At 45.9% G+C, this 19,206-nt stretch overlaps 1 protein-coding gene and 1 pseudogene across 9 annotated transcripts in view; both read left to right on the top strand.

Moving 5' to 3' along the window:
- Pxylp1 (2-phosphoxylose phosphatase 1) overlaps positions 1-7,178 on the top strand; it is a 69,353-nt gene extending 62,175 nt beyond the window's left edge. For 5 of the 9 annotated variants that reach the window (XM_006511138.3, XM_030244340.1, XM_030244341.1 and 2 more), the window contains 2 exons: positions 1,445-1,584; positions 4,892-7,178. In XM_006511138.3, the coding sequence (XP_006511201.1) occupies positions 1,445-1,584; positions 4,892-5,829 (1,078 nt within the window). In that variant the 3' untranslated portion in view covers positions 5,830-7,178. The remainder of the gene's footprint in view (positions 1-1,444; positions 1,585-4,891) is intronic. The other 4 variants (NM_001289647.1, NM_153420.3, NM_001289645.1 and 1 more) reach the window with 1 other exon arrangement.
- Positions 16,152-17,088, top strand: Gm8520 (predicted gene 8520; annotated as a pseudogene).

Raw genomic sequence — 19,206 nt, 5'->3', positions numbered from 1 at the left:
TGCTCATAGTCCTCATCTAGGGAAACTGTGTATTAGTGATGGATAAAGTGCCCTTGTCTTTGCCACATCTGCTCTGTGATCTCACAGCTCACAGCTTTTCTAGGTATTCTTTTTTCTTTCTTTTTTTTTTTCTTTTTGGTTTTTTTGAGACACGGTTTCTCTGTGTAGCCCTGGCTGTCCTGGACTCACTTTGTAGACCAGGCTGGCCTTTAACTCAGAAATCCACCTGCCTCTGCCTCCCAAGTGCTGGGATTAAAGGTATGCGCCACCACTGCCCGGCTGGTATTCTTTACTGCCTAGCATCAAGTGAGATATTTTATTTGCAAACTGCACAGCAGCCGCCTATACAGGACTGGAGAGATTTGGGGCATTGGTTATCTCATTCAGTTAATGGTTTTCCAACGGGAGTTTGTGCCAGAGGTCAGAAACAGTAAAGATGAGACAGGTCTTCCATGAGGATGTCTAAAAAAGGGATGGAGATGGGAAGGGATGGAGTGTTATACGCTGGGAGAAAGGAAGATGGCTGGCTCCCCATGTCCAGAACACCAAGTCAGAAGGAAGGGTGTGTGTGTGTGTGTGTGTGTGTGTGTGTGTAGGGGGCCTAAAGCAAAGTGACCAGCTGTGCATGCCCCTCTCCAGAAGGTGGCGCTGTGAATATGTGAGAGTGTATTCCTCTGGCTGTGGAGCAAGGTGAGAAGGGCAGGGCTAAGCTGAGGAAGGCCAGTAAGCTCCACCCCTCCACCCTCACTCCCCATACCTCCCCCCCCAACCTCTCCCCCCCCCCCCCCCCGCAGCCATCCAGGGGAGGCTGTCTAAAGTCAGGACCCAGGGCGTAACTGTGAGGGTGATGGAGAAGAGATGAAGAAACAATAGGTTGAAGAATCAATAAGCCTGGCAGGTGATAAGTGTCACGGTAGGAAAGGAAGAAACTAGAGCAGCTTCCTGCCTCCCACAGGACCCGGAGGCCACAGGATGTGGGACATGCTGGTGGAGGGTAAAGCCAAATCCCAGTGTATTGTAGTTATCAGAGGTTGGGGACTCGGGCTGACCTCCATTGTGTGTATAGGTATCTGTAGTCAAGTCAGAATGAAATTGTAACCATAGAAAATGTTTTTCCCTTTATTTTTATGCTAATGGGTATTCTGGCTGCGTGTATGTAGAAACACCACGGAGACCAGAAGAGGGCATTGGATCTCCTGAGGCTAGAGTCACAGATGATTGTGAGCTACCGTAGGGTGCTGGGAATCAAACCGAGATCCTCTGGAAGAGCTGCCAGTACTCTGAACTGCTGAGCCATCTGTCTGGCCTTGAAACTGGAACTTTAGAATTACTGAGCCCCAGAACCTGTTTTTCAGTCAGAGGAGGTCGTGATACACACGGGCTGTGTGTGCTGATGTGTGACTGTTTTGGAGTGTTCTAACTACTGTTTCTGTTGACCCTTTAGGAAGCCGTATCACCCTAAACTAGAAGCTTTCATTAGTCACATGTTGAAAGGATCCGGAGCCTCTTTTGAAAGCCCCTTAAATTCCCTGCCTCTCTATCCTAACCATCCTCTGTGTGAGACGGGAGAGCTCACGCAGACAGGTAGGTGCGATGTCGATGGCTGGTTGGTCACTGTCCCTCCCACACCCCCCTCTGTTTGTATACATTAGGAGATGATAGATAGGTAAAGCCCTCCAGACGTGGGCGGGCACATGTGTTACCAGTTCACAGTGTGGAGCCTGCCTGTACCCAGACAGAAATCATGAGTTGGTGAGAGCTCTTTCAGGGCTGGTAGTCCTGGACCTTGAGTGCCCAGAGTCCTGGGACTGGTATGCTAAACACAGATTTTTAATCTCAAAGCCTTAAAAACTAAGAATTTACTGCTCTGGGCTTCATTGCTAACAGTCCCAGCACTTGGCAGGCACTGTAGTCCCTGGCTTCTAGCAGCACTGAGTGTCAGCAGCAGACAGAGCAAGCAGACAGTGCAAAGCAGTTGTTAAAACTCACAACCCACTTACAGTGCGAGGACTCCCGGCCCTATAGTGACTGTGTTACACTTTCCAGCTACCTGTGCCCACAATTTCTGTCCTGGGGCTCTTGAACTTTCTCTTTGGCTCTCCACCCTCTCTTATCTGCTCTCTGTTTCTTCAGCTGTTGTCCCCTTTGCAGTTGCCACTGCCTGGATGGCTATGTTGCCACCTTGGCCACTGCCGCTGCTCTGTCTGCAGTGATAAAGAGTCAGAGTTGACAAGGGAAGGCCGTTCAGAGGCCTTCCTCAGGCCTTGCAATATGAGAGGGCAATGCAGGAGAGCTGGCTAGAAAAGCAAGCTGAACAGCCAGGGAAGGAGGGGGGAGGGTGTCTCAGTTAGGGTTTTACTGCTGTGAACAGACACCATGACCAAGGCAATGCTTATAAGAACAACATTTAATTGGGGCTGGCTTACAAGTTCAGAGGTTTTGTCCATTATCATCAAGTTGGGAGCCTGGCAGCATCCAGGCAGGCATGGTACAGGCAGAGCTGAGAGTTCTACATCTTCATCTGAAGGCAGATAGGAAAAGACTGGCTTCTAGGCAGCTGGGTCGAGGGTTAAATACCCATCACCACAGTGACACACCTACTTCAACAAGGCCACACCTCTTAACAGTGCCACTCCCTGGGCCAAGCATGTACAAACCAACACAGGGGGTACGGCAAGCATGTTTGCACTAATTATAGCTGTTTCCCCACAAATGAAGGACTGCTCGTGCCAGTCAGAGGCCTTCCGGGCCATCAGGAGAAGCCCTCTGGCCTGAGAAAATGGCTGCAGGATTGGCTAAGACTCATGAGGCTTGTCTTGCTTACAGTGTTGTTTTTTGAGGCTGCAGCAGACTGTCGGTCCTCAGCTGTGTTTGTAGTGGTCTCCTGAAGGTGCGGAAGTGTCCTCAGGGTGACTGCAAAGTGGCCAAAGCAGCCAGGCTGCCATGAAGGCCATCTGGCCAGTCAGCAGGAAAGGGGCTCTTGGCTGACAGTTCCTTGCTCAGGCTGCTGGGCAGAGGAGAGCCTGTCAGACAGCCTGCTTCTGATTTTAGTCATTCTCAGAGAGCATTCAAAGACCGTTTAGGATTAACTTAATAATCAAGACTTAACAAAAACTCCACACAGAACTAACTGTCTTAATAGCATTTAATGGTACTTAACGACATATGATAGTGTTTAAACCCCTACGTCAGTGCCCCTAGGGAGAGTTTGGTCTTCTTTCTGATCTATCTCATATGCACTGGGACTCAAGGAGCTCAGAGACCCCAAGGTATCTATTTAAACATCTGCTTTCTTAAAATTAAAAATAACTCTACAGGCAAGATGGTTGTCGTGAGTAAGCTGGGTCTGCTGCCAAGCCCGGTAACTCAGGTTCAGTCCCTGGGTCCCACGTGGCAGAAGGAAGGAACTAACCGGCTCCTGCCAGCAGTCTTCTGACCTCTGTGTGCACTCTGCCATACGCATGTGCACACAGTTACGTAAAAAGAAAAGGTTACCTTCCTTGTTGCAGAAGCATTGGCGTCCATGAGTATAAATTACAAAAGGCAGTAAAAAAAAAAAAGTACCACCATTTCACTGAAAAATAGACTAGGTTGCTGGGGAGGTGGCTCAGGGGTTAAGAGCATTGGCTGCTCTTGCAGAGGGTCCAGGTCCAGTTTGGTTCCCAGCACCTTCAAGTAGGCTCACAACTATCTGTAACTCTAGTTCCAGGGGATCTGACACCCTTTTCTGACTTCCTTGGACATCAGGCACACAACTGGTGCACATACGTACGTACAGGCAGATGTTTTTTAAAGAAACAGACTCTTGATGCTAACCTTTCTTCCTGTGCACATGCTGTGGTATCCTAGTGAGCCCTCGATTCCGTATTCTATCTCATGATCTAAGAATATATCAGGAGGTGGACAAGATAGCTCAGCAGGTGAAGGTGTCCACCTCATTTGGGGGTGGACCTCTCCAAACCACTGGGACAGCTGCACATAAATGTCTTAGTTGGTCATACTGCCTGAGGGTAGTTCGCATCCTCAGAGGATTCCCACCCGTAACTGAGATGCGGACCCTCACATGCCGCAGGCTGGAGGGCAAGCTTGCTTTTTTCTCTCAGGTTGCCCTCTCCTGCTTACAGATAGATAAAGCTTTCTCATTTCTATAAAAAGTTCGTTTGTTGTTGTACGCTGGTGTGCAAAGCCCAGGCAGCATTAAAGGGAAGGTAGAAGTCTTGCTTCCACTTTCTACCCGCCTCCCTCCCACACCCTCTATTCCGAAGCAGCTGTGAACACGCGTTCTTGCTTTACCTTCTTTTTCACTTAAATATGATAAACATATTGTCTCCTTTATGGTTCTTAAAATGCTCTGTCTGGATATCTGAGATTGCAGAGGACGAGCTAGCTGGCTGAGCTTGAATAGCTCCTGCAGAGCCAGAAGGCCTGCCCCAGAGGTTAACAGGGTCCTTCAGGTAGGCATTATAATGCAAACAGCGCCATGGAGGAGGGAACTTTCCAACTGTAGGGAGACTTGGCAGAAAGCAGGTAATGGCAGGTAAGGCAGATTTCAGGTCACCATCCCTGCCTGAGGATGCTGTGTCCCTGGGTAGTACACCAGTCCTTCAGTACTTGCTAATTACAGTCTAGATGCGGGATTCCTGGTCTCTGCTGGCTCTAGGGAAATGCGAGTCCAGAGGGGAGAGGCTTGTGACAAAGGCTGTCCTCCACACCCCATCCTCACACTAGCTGACACAAACCTGTTCTCACAACTTGTACTTCCATATTGGGAAACAGGCCCCATCCCATTAACTTCGACTGGATTCGAACATGCTGGAGACAGGCACTGGTCATGTGTGTCCCTTTTGCTAAACTTGCAGTAAGAAAGTCTCTGTGTCCTCCGGTGTTGCAGGAGTCGTGCAGCATCTGCTGAATGGCCAGCTGCTGAGGGACATCTATCTGAGGAAACACAAACTTCTGCCCAACAACTGGTCCTCAGACCAGCTTTACCTGGAGAGCACGGGGAAGAGCCGCACCCTGCAGAGCGGGCTAGCCCTGCTCTACGGCTTCCTCCCAGAGTTTGACTGGAAGAAGGTTTATTTCAAGCACCAGCCAAGTGCCCTGTTCTGCTCTGGAAGCTGCTACTGCCCGCTGAGAAACCAGTATCTGGAGAAGGAACAGCGACGCCAGTACCTGCTACGTTTGAAGAACAGCGACCTAGAGAGGACCTACGGGGAGATGGCCAAGATTGTGGACATCCCCACGAAGCAGCTCCGCGCGGCCAACCCCATCGATTCCATGCTCTGCCACTTCTGCCACAATGTCAGCTTCCCCTGCAGCAGAAGCGGCTGCCTTGGCATGGAGCACTTCAAGGTGATCAAGACGCACCAGATAGAGGATGAGAGGGAGCGCCACGAGAAGCTCCTGTACTTTGGGTACTCCCTCCTCGGGGCCCACCCCATCCTAAATCAGACGGTCAACCGGATGCAGCGCGCTGCCTCGGGCTGGAGGGATGAGCTGTTCACCCTCTACTCTGCTCATGACGTCACCCTGTCACCCATCCTCAGTGCCTTGGGTCTTTTGGAAGCCAGGTTCCCGAGGTTTGCCGCCAGGCTGGTTTTTGAGCTCTGGCAAGACCGTCAAAAGCCCAGTGAACATTCGGTCCGAATTCTTTATAACGGGGCTGATGTTACCTTCCACACCTCCTTCTGCCATGACTTCCACAAGCGCTCTCCCAAGCCTATGTGTCCTCTTGAGAACTTGGTCCGCTTTGTCAAACGGGATATGTTTGTGGCCCTGGATGGCAGTAGTACTAACTATTACGATGCCTGTCATGGGGAAGGGGCCTAAGCGGTGTTCAGCACAGCAGTGTTTTATTGCTGGTTCTGTCTGTTGCTAAGATGTCAAGGTATGGAGTTCTAATGGATGCAGATTAGGTGGGGTCTTCATGCTCATTGGTTGAGACAGACAGGAAGCACATAACAGGATGTTACTTGGTACAAAATAGCCGGTTCACAGAGGAAAGAAGGTACGTTTTCATGGCCGTGTGCAGCTTAGAGTGCCAGCATAAGGCTCAGTACTCAACAGCCAACCTTATATAACTTTTGACCTGCCATGGAACCAGCAAACCTCTGCCAAAAATCTTCTTAATCTCCGACATTTACCTTAACCTCGTCGAGTGGAAAATTTTCCAGAGTGATGAGTTCACAGTGTGCTTGGCTTGGCAGCCTTTCTCTGGGGGCGGGGACCAGAAGGTCAGTATCTTAGGCTCTGTAGACCTAAAGGTCACAGAGAATCTCTGTCATATCTTCTCAGCTGTGCTCTGGTGGTGTGGCGACGCATAAGTGGCCATGTGTGAGCAAACAGAGTGAGTGGCAGCCAGCTCGGGCTCTCTGGCCGTGTCTGCTGACTCATCTTTAAAAGCAGCCTGAACCGCTGTGCTTCCAGCACTTTGAAGGCCAAACGACCGCTGTTCTTCAGGTCCTTCAGTAACGTCTGCTAGAAGCACAGCGTTGGGTCTGTATCTGACGTGGTAACACGCCCAGGGGAACGAACACCAGGTCAGAAAGCACGCAGGAAATTACTACAGTACTTGATGCTCGTGAGGATCGTGGCACAAAATAGCTTTAAGTGTGTCTTAGATACTTGTCTGCCGTAGTCTATTGGCTGCATATGCTGGAATTTTTGTATTCCATTTAGTATTTTTATAGTCTAGGGAAATATTTTCTGAGGCCAGTTTTAGATGTGTTTGGATTCCTATAGAAATACTCGGTTTACTGCACCTGCTTGGTGGTTGGAAGGAGGCCAAAGCTCAATTCAGACACTCGTTTTCCCTCCAAAAATAAATAATGACCTGTTCCCTTTGACAAGCTGTAGAACTGGGTCCATTTTTAAACCATTTTCATCAATTTCAAATGCCAATTTCCAATTGATTTTTAAAGAGGTTTGTAGAAAGAAAAAAAGAACAACTTTGTTACTCCATAGTTAAATAATCTTTCTAAAGTGTTTTCTATATTAGGCGTGATTGCAGCTAACGCCGTGGTTCCTGGGTTAACGGTGCTTGTTCGTTCCGCAGACATGGCCCATGCAGGTGGGTTCTCCAGCTTCAGCATTCCAGCCTTTCTCTTCCTTTGTGTCTGGTGTTGCACTCGAACACGTTTTGTTTTTAGAAATAAACATTTTGGAATTCTTAGCTTGTACAGCTTACGGTGTGTATCTGTCCGTCCTCGAGTTCTTTACAAGGGAGAAGCTGTGTCTTAGAATTTCACTTTAACTGCTTGATGTAGTGCTGAGAACTCTCTCTCTCTCTCTCTCTCTCTCTCTCTCTCTCGTATAAGCCTATTCAGGTTTCTTTCTCCCACTCACAAGCTGTCAGATTTAGAACTGCTAAACACAGCTTGAAGATTTAAAATTAAAAGCAAAAAAAAAAAAAAAAAAAAAAAAAAAAGAGGGAATTTTCAAAGCACCAGCTCGTGATGCCTGTTGTAAGAGTATTTGGGGTAAGAGGCAACATCGACGTTGACAGAAGACGGTTTTCCCTCCCGAGACACTGGCAGCGTGAAGGGCAGAGTTCTGAAAGTCTTCGTTCCACAGCACATTAGTTTTAATACAAAATAGGAAGCTGACCATATTCATGTGTACTCCCAGACCTTGGAATTGATCTAATGGCATCACTCATGACCGGTCTGGGAGTGTACATATATGTAGTTAGCTTCATGATGACTCCAGTTAATAACAATGTATTATGAATCTGAAAACTGCTAAAAATATTTTAAATACCATATATATAATAGTACATTCCCACCACAGTTCAGAACGTAGTTACTTTTCTCCTTGCCTTACCCAAACGGGCTCACAGTTTCAGGATATAATCTGCCATGGTGGAGACAGAACGGTAGGGGGAGTTCTTTGTTGGCCATGGCATCAAAAACACCAGTATGCTTGCTCACATGTTCATACATTAGGTATACGACCATATCTAGAAGAGCTATGAGCAATTAATAACTAATAAGAGAGGGAAAACCAATCTTTTCCGGAGATGGGTCCTCTAATTGGTTGTCCAATACTATGTGATCAGCCCTAAAAACATAATATATTAACAACCTAAATGGACTCAGCAGGTTGTGTTTATGTATTTATTCGTGTGTGAGTGTGCATTGTGTGTGTGTGTGTGTGTGTGTGTGCATGTATGTGTGGTGTTTATGTGTATGTGCATGTGTTCACATGTGTGTGTATGTGTGTGAGTGTATGTTTACATACATGTGTGTGCATGTGTGTGTGTTTGTGTGTATGTGCATGTGTGTGTGTGAGTGTGTGTGCATGTGTGTGAGTGTGCGTGTGTGTGTGAGTGTATGTTTACATACATATGTGTGTGTGTGCGCATGTGTGTGTGTGCATAAAGTGAATAAATACACTGGAAAATAATCCCGAGCAACAGCTTCCAAAGTGAAGTTCAGCCTTACAGGGATGAAGCAATCTGAGTTTCAGCCTCAGCCTCAGTTTCTCCCACTGTGCTCTCTCCATACACTTGAGACGGCGGGTGTGGATGGGCTTTTCTGCCACACAGAACAAGCAATCGATTCTGCAGCCGGATGCCTTCCGGTTCAGTCCTGAGACACGTATGTACCTATGGTGTCAGACCCCTCAGGTTGAACACTCAGAACTGTCACACACGACTGCGCTTGAGTTGGCAGGTTTTACCTGGGCCTCTTGACCAAACTGGCCATGAATTTAGGTCTACCCACACCCATCCCCTGGGCTCAATTTGCTTGAGTCATCACAGAGCTTTAGGGAAACACTAGTTTATTACAAGGGATGCTGCAGAGGAAGAGATGTATATGGTGTGGGGGAGGGGCACAGAGCTTCCAATACTGTCTTGCTGAGCCACGGTCCATTAATTTCTTGCATCTAGCTGCCCAGCTCTCCACACTCTGTCTGTTAGGTTTTTATGAAGATTTCATTGCATAGGCATAATTGATTATGTCTTTGGCTACTGGTGATCAATATGACTACGACATCCCTCCCATCTCTGAAGGTTGAGTGATGGGGGTGAAAGTTCCACCCTCTGAGCATGCCGTGGTCTTCCCACCAAACAACCCTCAACTTGGAGCTATCTGGAGACTACCTGCATCAGGATACTTATTGTAGCATGCAAAAGAAATGATTTTAGAAAGCCTAAGGATTTTATAGGGAAATGGACCAACATCAGATATGTCTCGATATACATCTTCTGGAAGCAGTACTTTGAACTGTTGGACAAACATGGCTCTGAAATTTTCTATGGGGATGTTCAAATATTAAAAAATAGGAACAAGATCATTCTAGATCTTTTGTTCCAGGACTTGATTTTAAGGGTATATTTTTTAGGGGGCTGGCAAGATGGCTTAGTGGATATAAGCACTTGATGCTCTTCCAGAGGACCTCAGTTCAATTCCAAGCACCCACATGATCACAACTCTGGTTTGGGGGATCTGACACCCTCTGACCTCTGTGGGTACCAGGCACACAAATGGTAAACATATATTCATCCTAGGAAACACAAAAATAAAATTGATTGATAAATTTTGTTTTGTTTTTTGAAATAAGGTTTCTCTGTGTTTCTGGAACTTGATCTGTAAACCAGGCTGGCCTTAAACTCACAGAAATTCACCTGCCTTTGTCTCCTGAGTGCTAGAAAAATTTTTTAAAGAATGTATTTTTATTAAATTGCTTCCTTTAGCATCAACTTAGAAGTTTTTCTCATTAATTTCTTCAGCAGTATGTCTTGTAGATATTTCCATCTTGAGATGTGTAGATAGAGACAGACAGCTCATTTTATAAAATACAGAATAGACTAGTATATTTTATAGAAACAACAAAAATTAAATTTTATAGAACATAGATATTCTTTTTATATTCTTTTTTAAAACACATTTTATTTATCTTTTTATGTGTGACATGTTTATGTGTGTACATTTGTGTCAGTACAGGTTCAAGAGTGTCATGACAGACTTTTTTTTTAGCTTTTTTGTTTTGTTTTGTTTTTTCGAGACAGGGTTTCTCTGTATAGCCCTGCTGTCCTGGAACTCACTCTGTAGACCAGGCTGGCCTCTAACTCAGAAATCCGCCTGTCTCTGCCTCCCGAGTGCTGGGATTAAAGGTGTGCACCACCACGCCCGGCCCTTTTTAGCTGTTTTTAAAACGTTTTTAGGGCTGAAGAGACAGCTCAGCAGTTAAGAGCACTGACTGCTCTTCCAGAGGTCCTGAGTTCAATTCCCAGCAACCAACCACATGGTGGCTCACAACCATCTGTAATGGGATCACATGCCCTCTTCTGGTGTGTCTGAAGACAGCAACAGTGTACTCATATAAATAAAATAAATAATTCAAAAATAAATAAAAACATTCTTATTCTTTGAGAATTTCATATAAAACATTTTTTACCATATGCAGCCCCATCTTCCAACTTGTCCAGATTCATTTCTGCCTCCTACTCAACTTCATGTTCCACCCCCACACACACATACACAGACCCCTACCCCCTCGCCCCCCCCCCCCAGGCCCCTTTCTCGGCTCCTTGCCTCTCCTTTCTCCCTGTGCTGGAACTGCAAGTGGCCGTTACCACGCTGGGCTGAGCATTCTTTGTCAAGCTTCGCTTTGAACAGACTTAACAAACTCAACTATATGCTATTGGAATTAGAGTTTACTCGTTTTAGTGCCAGGAATCGAACCCAGGGCCTCGCACATGCTAGGTAAGCACTCTGCCACTAAGCCACATCCACAACCGTGTTCCTCTTTCAAAAGAGGAGCTCAGTGATGTGCCCAGGTGGCCTTAGCCTCCCATCAGACCGTAACCTCAAGGTCCTCCTGCCTCAGCCTCCTGAGTACAGGCCTGTGCTGCTGGCCTGGTGGTAATAATTAGCAATAATAAATGGCTTTCCAAGAAAACTACTAAACACCTGATCGAAGGTCTTTCATCATAGGCTCAGCAGAATTAGACTTGGAAGAAGTCTTCGGTAAATCCCTTTTTCAGAACCCAAGAACTAGGACAGGAAAGGTGGGGATACACGCCTCGCTGAATCTTCAGAAAGCCCCTCGAGGCGGGTTCAGCATCCCAGGCTGGGTAGGTCACCCTGATGTGTTAGATAGAATGTAGCTGCAGATACACAGGGTAAAGTAGTGGCTAGTGGGATGCCAGCCCGATCCTCATGGCTCAAGACTTGCAACTGAGTATCAGGAGTGTAGCCCTGTGTTCACACCTACCAGGAGCTAGCTCAGTCACAAATCTGTCCATGAGGAATCAGCCGAATACACAGGCATGACCAGGCCCTCCTAGCTGCTGAGGCCTGGCTAACAGCTGGGACAGATGAGCATCCGTGAGGAAAGGGTCACCAAGAGGAACAGAACTCCTCAGGGCTGCGGTACCCTCAGCAGGAGGATACCCTTGGGGCTGACTTCAGATGTGTCAGCCGAGTGAGAGTCCTGCCTCCCTACATGGGCTGCGTGAGTCTTCCAAGAGAGGAGAATGCTTTTCTAAATAGTCTGCCTTGAGTCCAGCCTAGGTAGACACAGGGGCTCTGGCCACTCTATTCCCTGGAAGAGACTGAGCGGCCTTAGTAAGGGGCGTTTCCTATGGCCTCTGCAGCAGTCCTACCAGATGTTGTGTTTGGAGAAGGATGTCAGTAAATTAAAAATGGGGGTCGCTGCAGTTACAAATTTAAGTCTAAATGGTTAGGGACTATTCCAGCCATCCTGGCTTATTTTTCTTTAAGTAAAACAATGTAGCGAGCGATAGTGTGTTCAACCACTAGAGGGCAGCATCAAATAAGCTATTGGTCTTTAGGGTTGGGTCTGCCTTATAGAAAAGTAGGTTCGCTTGTGTTTTAAGAAGTCGACAAACTGCCCTTGTTTGCCTGTCATGGAGGAGTTTCCACAGGCAAGCTTTTCCATGCTAACATCTGAGAAAGCCTAAGGCAAAGTAAAACAAGCCAGTGACTCAGGAGTTACACATGAAAACAAATGTATTATATCGTTCACATTTTATAGAAAAGTTTGACTGGGTGATTCACAGAGCTAGCTGGTGTGAAGCAGAATTGGATTAAAGGAACATGTTCTCTTTGTTTGTTTTGTTTGTTTTGTTTTGTTTTTCAAGACAAGGTTTCTCTGTATAGCCCTTGCTATCCTGCAACTCACTCTGTAGACCAAGCTGGCTTCAAACTCAGAGAGCCACCTGCCTCTGCTGGGATTAAAAGCGTGCACCACCGCCTGGCTAGGACCATGTTCTTTTTTTTTTTTTTTTTTTTTTTTTTTAAAATTTTTACTACTTTTATTTTTTTATTTTTTTTTTCCATTTTTTATTAGGTATTTAGCTCATTTACATTTCCAATGCTATACCAAAAGTCCCCCTTACCCACCCACCCCCACTCCCCTACCCACCCACTTCCCCCCTTTGGCCCTGGCGTTCCCCTGTACCGGGGCACACAAAGTCTGCGTGTCCAATGGGCCTCTCTTTCCAGTGATGGCCGACTAGGCCATCTTTTGATACATATGCAGCTAGAGTCAAGAGCTCAGGGGTACTGGTTAGTTCATAATGTTGTTCCACCTATAGGGTTGAAGATCCCTTTAGCTCCTTGGGTACTTTCTCTAGCTCCTCCATTGGGAGCCCTGTGATCCATCCATTAGCTGACTGTGAGCATCCACTTCTGTGTTTGCTAGGCCCCGGCATAGTCTCACAAGAGACAGCTACATCTGGGTCACAAGAGACAGCTACATCTGGGTCACAAGAGACAGCTACATCTGGGTCACAAGAGACAGCTACATCTGGGTCACAAGAGACAGCTAGGACCATGTTCTTAAGCAGGACACCGCATAATAGTCCCCTGAACAATCTGGGTCACTGTTAGGTTTCATGCTACCCAAACCTGATCACCATGGCTTAAGCAATAAAGTCATGTGTCAATCCTTTCAAATGGGTCCAGCATGCTCTCAGGATCTCAGATGCCTGCGGACGTCACACGGGCAGAACAGGGGCTCCTTGATTCCAAGGAAGCAGTGAGTTTATTAGGCACATTGCTGTTCCTGTCAAAGCTGCTTCAATTTAAGTGCATTAATTACTTTTCTATTGCTGAGATCAAGGTAATTTACACAAGGAAGAGTTTATTTGGGGTTTGTCTTAGTCAGGCTTTCTATTCCTGCACAAACATCATGACCAAGAAGCAAGGTGGGGAGGAAAGGGTTTATTCGGCTTACATTTTCCACATTGCTCTTCATCACCAAAGGAAGCCAGGACTGGAACTCAAGCAGGACAGAAAGCAGGAGCTGATGCAGAGGCAATGGACAGATGTTACTTACTGGCTTGCTCCCCCTGCCTTGCTCAACCTGCTCTCTTACAGGACCCAGGACAACCAGCCCAGGAATAGCACCACCCACAAGGGGACCTCCCACCCTTGATCACTAATTGAGAAAATACCTTAATTGAAAATACCTAGATCTCATGGAGGCATTTCCTCAAGGGAGGCTCCTTTCTCTGCGATAACTGCAGCTTGTGTCAAGTTGACACACAGAACCAGCCAGCACAGGTTCCAGGATGTTGGAGCAGAGGTCGCAGGCAGCAGGTGGCCATAACAACAGCCGAGGACTCATATCTTGAACTACAAACAGAAGGCAGACCGGGCAATCAGTAAGCTCACCACTGGCTTTTCAAATCTCAAAGCTTGCCCCTAGACACAACTCCTCCAACAAGACCACATCGCTTAATCCTTCCCAAACAGGTCCATCAACTGGGGACTGCATATTTAAACATACTAGCCTATGGGAGACAATCTAATTCAAGCCAGCACACTGAGGAAGAGTGGGTGCTAACAGAGCTAACAGTGAACATCCTTCCCCCAATCCCCTCCACCAGAGCTGAGGGTGTGTTGGCACTGTGCCACACAGAACCCCCACTTCAGGACTGCTTTCTATACTTGCTGGCAGCACTGGACTCTCAGCCTTTCCAGAACTTGCTCTGAAAGAGAACACCATTGGCCAAAGGACAAACCTCTTTCCCAGGACAGCCACATATACTGACTGGTCAGAACAAGAATGCAATAGCCAGGGAATAACTCAGAGATCCATGCCCAAATCAGAGTTCTTGTGGGGGCAGCAGAGGCCTTGTGACTTTCAAAGTCCAGCATCTGCTTTGTCACCTCCATTTACAGCAGTCACCCCCTGTAAACTTCCTGTGTTCCCTCCAAGGCTGCTTCCTGGGACTGCAGAGGGCGAGCACATTCTAGGTGCCAAGGCATCTACCTGGAGGGATAGGGAACTGCAGTCACTTATAGGAAAGGGAGAGTTTATTTATCACAGATTTCTCTACCATGGGGACATTTATTTACTTATTGTGGAAGCCAAACACAGCCGTACACTCAAGTTCCATCAACAGTGGAGAGAAAATATTTGGGAGTGGGGAGCACTTCTTCTGAGCATATGTAGATGTTTTTCCTTGTCATTATTCCCTAATGTAACACTGCTTATCATCCAGACTGTAGAGGAAGAGTCATCTAGAGATGTAAATATAGAGAAGGACATGTATATATTACAGACAAATGTAAAACCATCTCCTATGAGATTTGAGCGTCATCACATTGTGGCATCTGGGCTATGGAGGATCTTACAACCAATCCAATATGTATAATGATTACTTGCCTTGCAACCAATCCCCCATAGTTATTGTACAATGACTATTGATCTCGCAGCCAATATGTATAATGACTATACATACAAATTAAGCACTAGAAAATTTTAATTGTGGACAGTTCAAGGGTAATGGCAGAAAGGTTGTTATACCAAAACTTACCATTTACTGAATATCTACCATTGGCTAGAAGCCTTCCACTGCCATAGACTGTACAATCTCACAAAATAAATAACCATTAATTAGCCGAAAAAAGAGAAGGTCCAAATTAATAAAATTAAAAATGAACAGAGACACAAAATAAATCCAGAAAATTACAAATGCGTACTTTTAAAATTGGAAAACATTAAAGAAGTGAATGAACTTTTAACTGCATCTGACTGACCCAAGTTAAACCGAGATAAGATCAATCATTTCAACAGACCTGGACCCAGGAAGGAGATCAAAGCAATAGTAAGAGCTTTCCCAACAACAACAAACCCCCCGGGTCCAGATGTATTCACAGCAGACATCTATGAGATCTTAAAACAAGAACTATAAGCCCTGCTTTCCAAGCCTGTCCATAAAATGGAAATAGAACTAAAACTTACAAACTTTCTCTTTTGTTCTGAGATAGGGTTCCTCCATATATCCCTGGTTGTAGACCAGGCTGGCCTGGAACTCAAAGAGATCTGTCTGTGTCTGCCTCCTTCAGTGCTGGGACTAAAGGCGTGCACCACTACCACCCCACTTCAAACTTCCTTTTTAAAGCCAGTATTATGCTAGCACTAAAATAAGATAAAGACAAAAGAAAGAAAGGAATGATAGAAAGAAAAACTTTAGGTCAATATCCCTGAAGAACACAGATACAAAGAACATAATGCAAAATACTTGCAAGCTCCTTAGTTAAGGTTTTATTATTGCTGTGAAGAGACGCCATGACCAAGGCAACTCTTATTAAGGCAAGCATTTAATTGGGCCTGGCTTACAGTTTCAGAGGTTCAGTCCACTATCATGACAGCAGGAAGCAAGGCAACATGCAGCAGACTTGGTGCTGGAAGAACCAAAAGTTCTACATCCTGATGTGAAGGCAGCCAGGAGGATACTGCGTCTCACGGGCCAGACTTGAGCATCTATATGAGACCTCAAAGTCCTGCCTCCGAGGTGACACACTTCCTTTAACAAGACCACACCTCCTAATACTGCCTCTTTCTGTGGGCCAAGCATATTTAAATCACCACACAAACCAAATATGGAAACCCTTTGAAAAGTTCATCACCAAGACCAAGTTAACTTTATTCCATGGGTACTGGAGTGATTCTATATCTGCAAATCAATAAATGTAACAACTCATATAAATTGGCTTAAAGACAGAAACTGCATGGTTGTTGGAATAGAGGCAGAAAAGAGCCTTTGACAAAATCCAATATCTCTTCATGATAAAAGCCCCAGGGAGACAGAGATGGGCAACATACTCCAACATAATAATGACTACAGATGACAAACCCATGACTAATATCCTAAATGAAGAAAAACTTGGCTTCTTCTTCTTTGGGAAAACACCAAATGGCGGATGACGCCGGTGCAGCGGGAGGGCCTGGAGGACCCGGGGGGCCCAGGATTAGGAGGCCACGGCTGCTTCCGGCTACCGCGGAGGATTCGGCAGCGGTCTTAGGGGCCGCGGCCGTGGTCGTGGCCGCGGGACTCGCGGAGGTAAAGCTGAAGACAAGAAGTGGATCCCCGTCACCAAGCTGGGCCGCCTGGTTAAGGACATGAAGATCAAGTCCTTGGAGGAGATCTACCTGTTCTCCCTGCCCATTAAGGAGTCTGAGATCATTGATTTCTTCCTGGGTGCGTCCCTAAAGGATGAGGTTCTGAAAATCATGCCAGTGCAGAAGCAGACTCGGGCTGGCCAGCGGACCAGGTTCAAGGCTTTCGTTGCTATTGGGGACTACAATGGTCACGTTGGTCTTGGTGTTAAGTGCTCCAAAGAGGTTGCCACTGTCATCCAAGGGGCCATCATCTTGGCCAAGCTTTCCAATGTCCCTGTGCGGAGAGGCTACTAGGGGAACAAGATTGGCAAGTCCCACACTGTTCTATGTAAGGTGACAGGCCGCTGTGGCTCTGTGCTGGTGCGTCTCATCCCTGCCCCCAGAGGCACTGGCATTGTCTCTGCTCCTGTGCCTAAGAAGCTCCTGATGATGGCCGGTATAGATGACTGCTACACTTCAGCCAGAGGCTGCACTGCCACCCTGGGCAACTTTGCTAAGGCCACCTTTGATGCCATCTCCAAGACTTACAGCTACCTGACCCCCCGACCTCTGGAAAGAGACTGTCTTCACCAAGTCTCCTTATCAGGAATTCACTGATCATCTTGTGAAAACCCACACCAGAGTCTCTGTTCAGAGGACCCAGGCTCCAGCTGTGGCTACTACATAAGGATTTTGTACAAGAAAAATAAAAGAATTAAGTCTGCTTTAAAAAAAAAAAGAAAGAAAGAAAAAAGAAAAAGAAAGAAAGAAGAACAAAGCAATTCTATTAAAATTAGGAACAAGACAAGGCTACCCACTCTCTGCATTCCTAAGCGGTCAGAAGAGAATAAGACAAGAGAGGGAAATAAAAGGGACACAGATAAGAAATGGGGTCTAAGTAACCCACTCTTCAGATTGTATGATTCTGTACATAATAGACCCTGAAAATTCCACCAGAAAACTCCTAGACCTGACAACCACTTTCATCAAAGTAGCAAGATACAAAACCAACACACACATAAAAAATCAGTAATTTTTCTATTTACCAGTGAAAACCACACAAAGAGAGATCAAGGAAACAATTCCATTGACAATAGCTTAAAGATAATAAAATAGGAGAAAGCCTAGACAAGGAGGTAAAGGGGGCCTCTGCAATGAGAACTTTAAAACAAGGAAGAAGTTGAGGAAGATGTTCGAACAAGGAAAGATGCTCATGGATTGAAAGACTCGGTATTATGAAAGGGCCATCCTACTGAAAGCAGCTTAGAGGTTCGTTGCAATCTCAATGAAAACTCAGGTGATATTCTTCACAGAAATAGAATGAGCAACCTTAAAGCTCACATGGAAGCACAAGAAGCCAGAGCTACCCTGATCAAAAAGAAGGATTTCTTGTTGTAATGGAGGCATTACAATACCTGCTCTCAAGTTACACTCCAGAGTCATAGTGATAAAAAAACAAAACAAACAAACAAATTAAAAAAAAAAAAAGAAAACCAAGGCACTGGCACAAAACCAGATAGCTAGATCAATCAGAAATAACAAACAAGCCAGTCATGAACCCATACAATTATGGCCACCTGAGAGGAAGACAGCATCTACACTAAATGGTGTTGGGAAAACTGGGTATCCACATGCAGAAGAATGAGACCCTTAGCTCTCATCCTGCACACAAATTGCTCCAAATGTAAGAAAACTGGTAGAAGGAAGGGGATGGAGTATGCCAGAGGGAGTAAGGGGGAATGATAAGGTCATGTGCCCAGCACTGACAAAGGAGATTTGCTCATGATCCTGAAAAGCTTGTGTATAACAAAGGAAAGAATCAACCGAGTGAGGAGGCAGCCTGCAGAATGGGAGGAAACCTTTGCCAGCAACACATCCACTGCAGGATTAACATCAAGAACACCAAAAGAACTCAAGGAACTAAACACCAAGAAAACAAACAACCCAGGCAGCGCGTTTGACCCAGCTATACTGCTCCTGGGCACATATCCAAAACACTCTATAATACTAAAGATACTTGCTCGTCAATGCTTTTTGCTGCTCCATTCACAATAGCCAGAGAATGTAATCAGCCTAGATATCCATTAGCAAATGAATAGATCATCAAAGTGTGGTACATACTCAAAGGAATTTTATTCAGCTGTAAAACTGAAAGTATGAAATTTGCAAGTAAATGGATGAAACTGGAGAAAAATATACCCAGGCTCAGGACAAACGCCAAATGTTCTTTCTCCTTTCTGGATTCTAACTTTGACTCTTTAGATCTATATGTTTAACTTGGAGGAACTGTAGAAACCAGAGACCAGAAAGGGACTGAGGGAAGGGATAACTTCAGGAGAACACTGAAAGCGGAGGTTTAAGCAAAGTTGGGAGTGGAGAAATGGGGAGAGAATAGGTGGAGGAAGTGTTAACCAATAAAAAAACACATGAAGAAGCCATACTGGAACTATAAGAGGTAGAAGAGAGATATCTTACTCAGCTGGCTAACACTGCTCCTAGAGGCCATGGTTATTAAACAAAAATCTCAGGCCTAGGTGTGAGATATCTCCTTATACCTTGTTGGGCAGGCAGGCCCCAGAGGCAACCAAAAGACACAGGATTAGCTGGACATGATGGAGCGCTCCTTTAAATCCAGGTCTATGAGGCAGAGAGAGGAGAATCTCTGTGAAGTTGAGTCTAGCCTGGTCTACATAATGAGTTCCAGGACAGCCAGGGTTACACAGAAAGACCCTGTCTCAAACAAAACAAAATAAATCAAACACCCCAAAACCCAAAACCAAATAAGCAACACCTCCCCCGCAAAACCCCCACAGGCTTTTGTCATAGCTCTTAGGTTCCCAGCAG

This window comes from Mus musculus, chromosome 9 (assembly GCF_000001635.26).
Source record: "Mus musculus strain C57BL/6J chromosome 9, GRCm38.p6 C57BL/6J".
In the NCBI taxonomy this organism is placed as follows: domain Eukaryota; kingdom Metazoa; phylum Chordata; class Mammalia; order Rodentia; family Muridae; genus Mus; species Mus musculus.
Note: the sequence above shows the minus strand (reverse complement) of the source record. Positions and strands in the feature narration are given on the sequence as shown.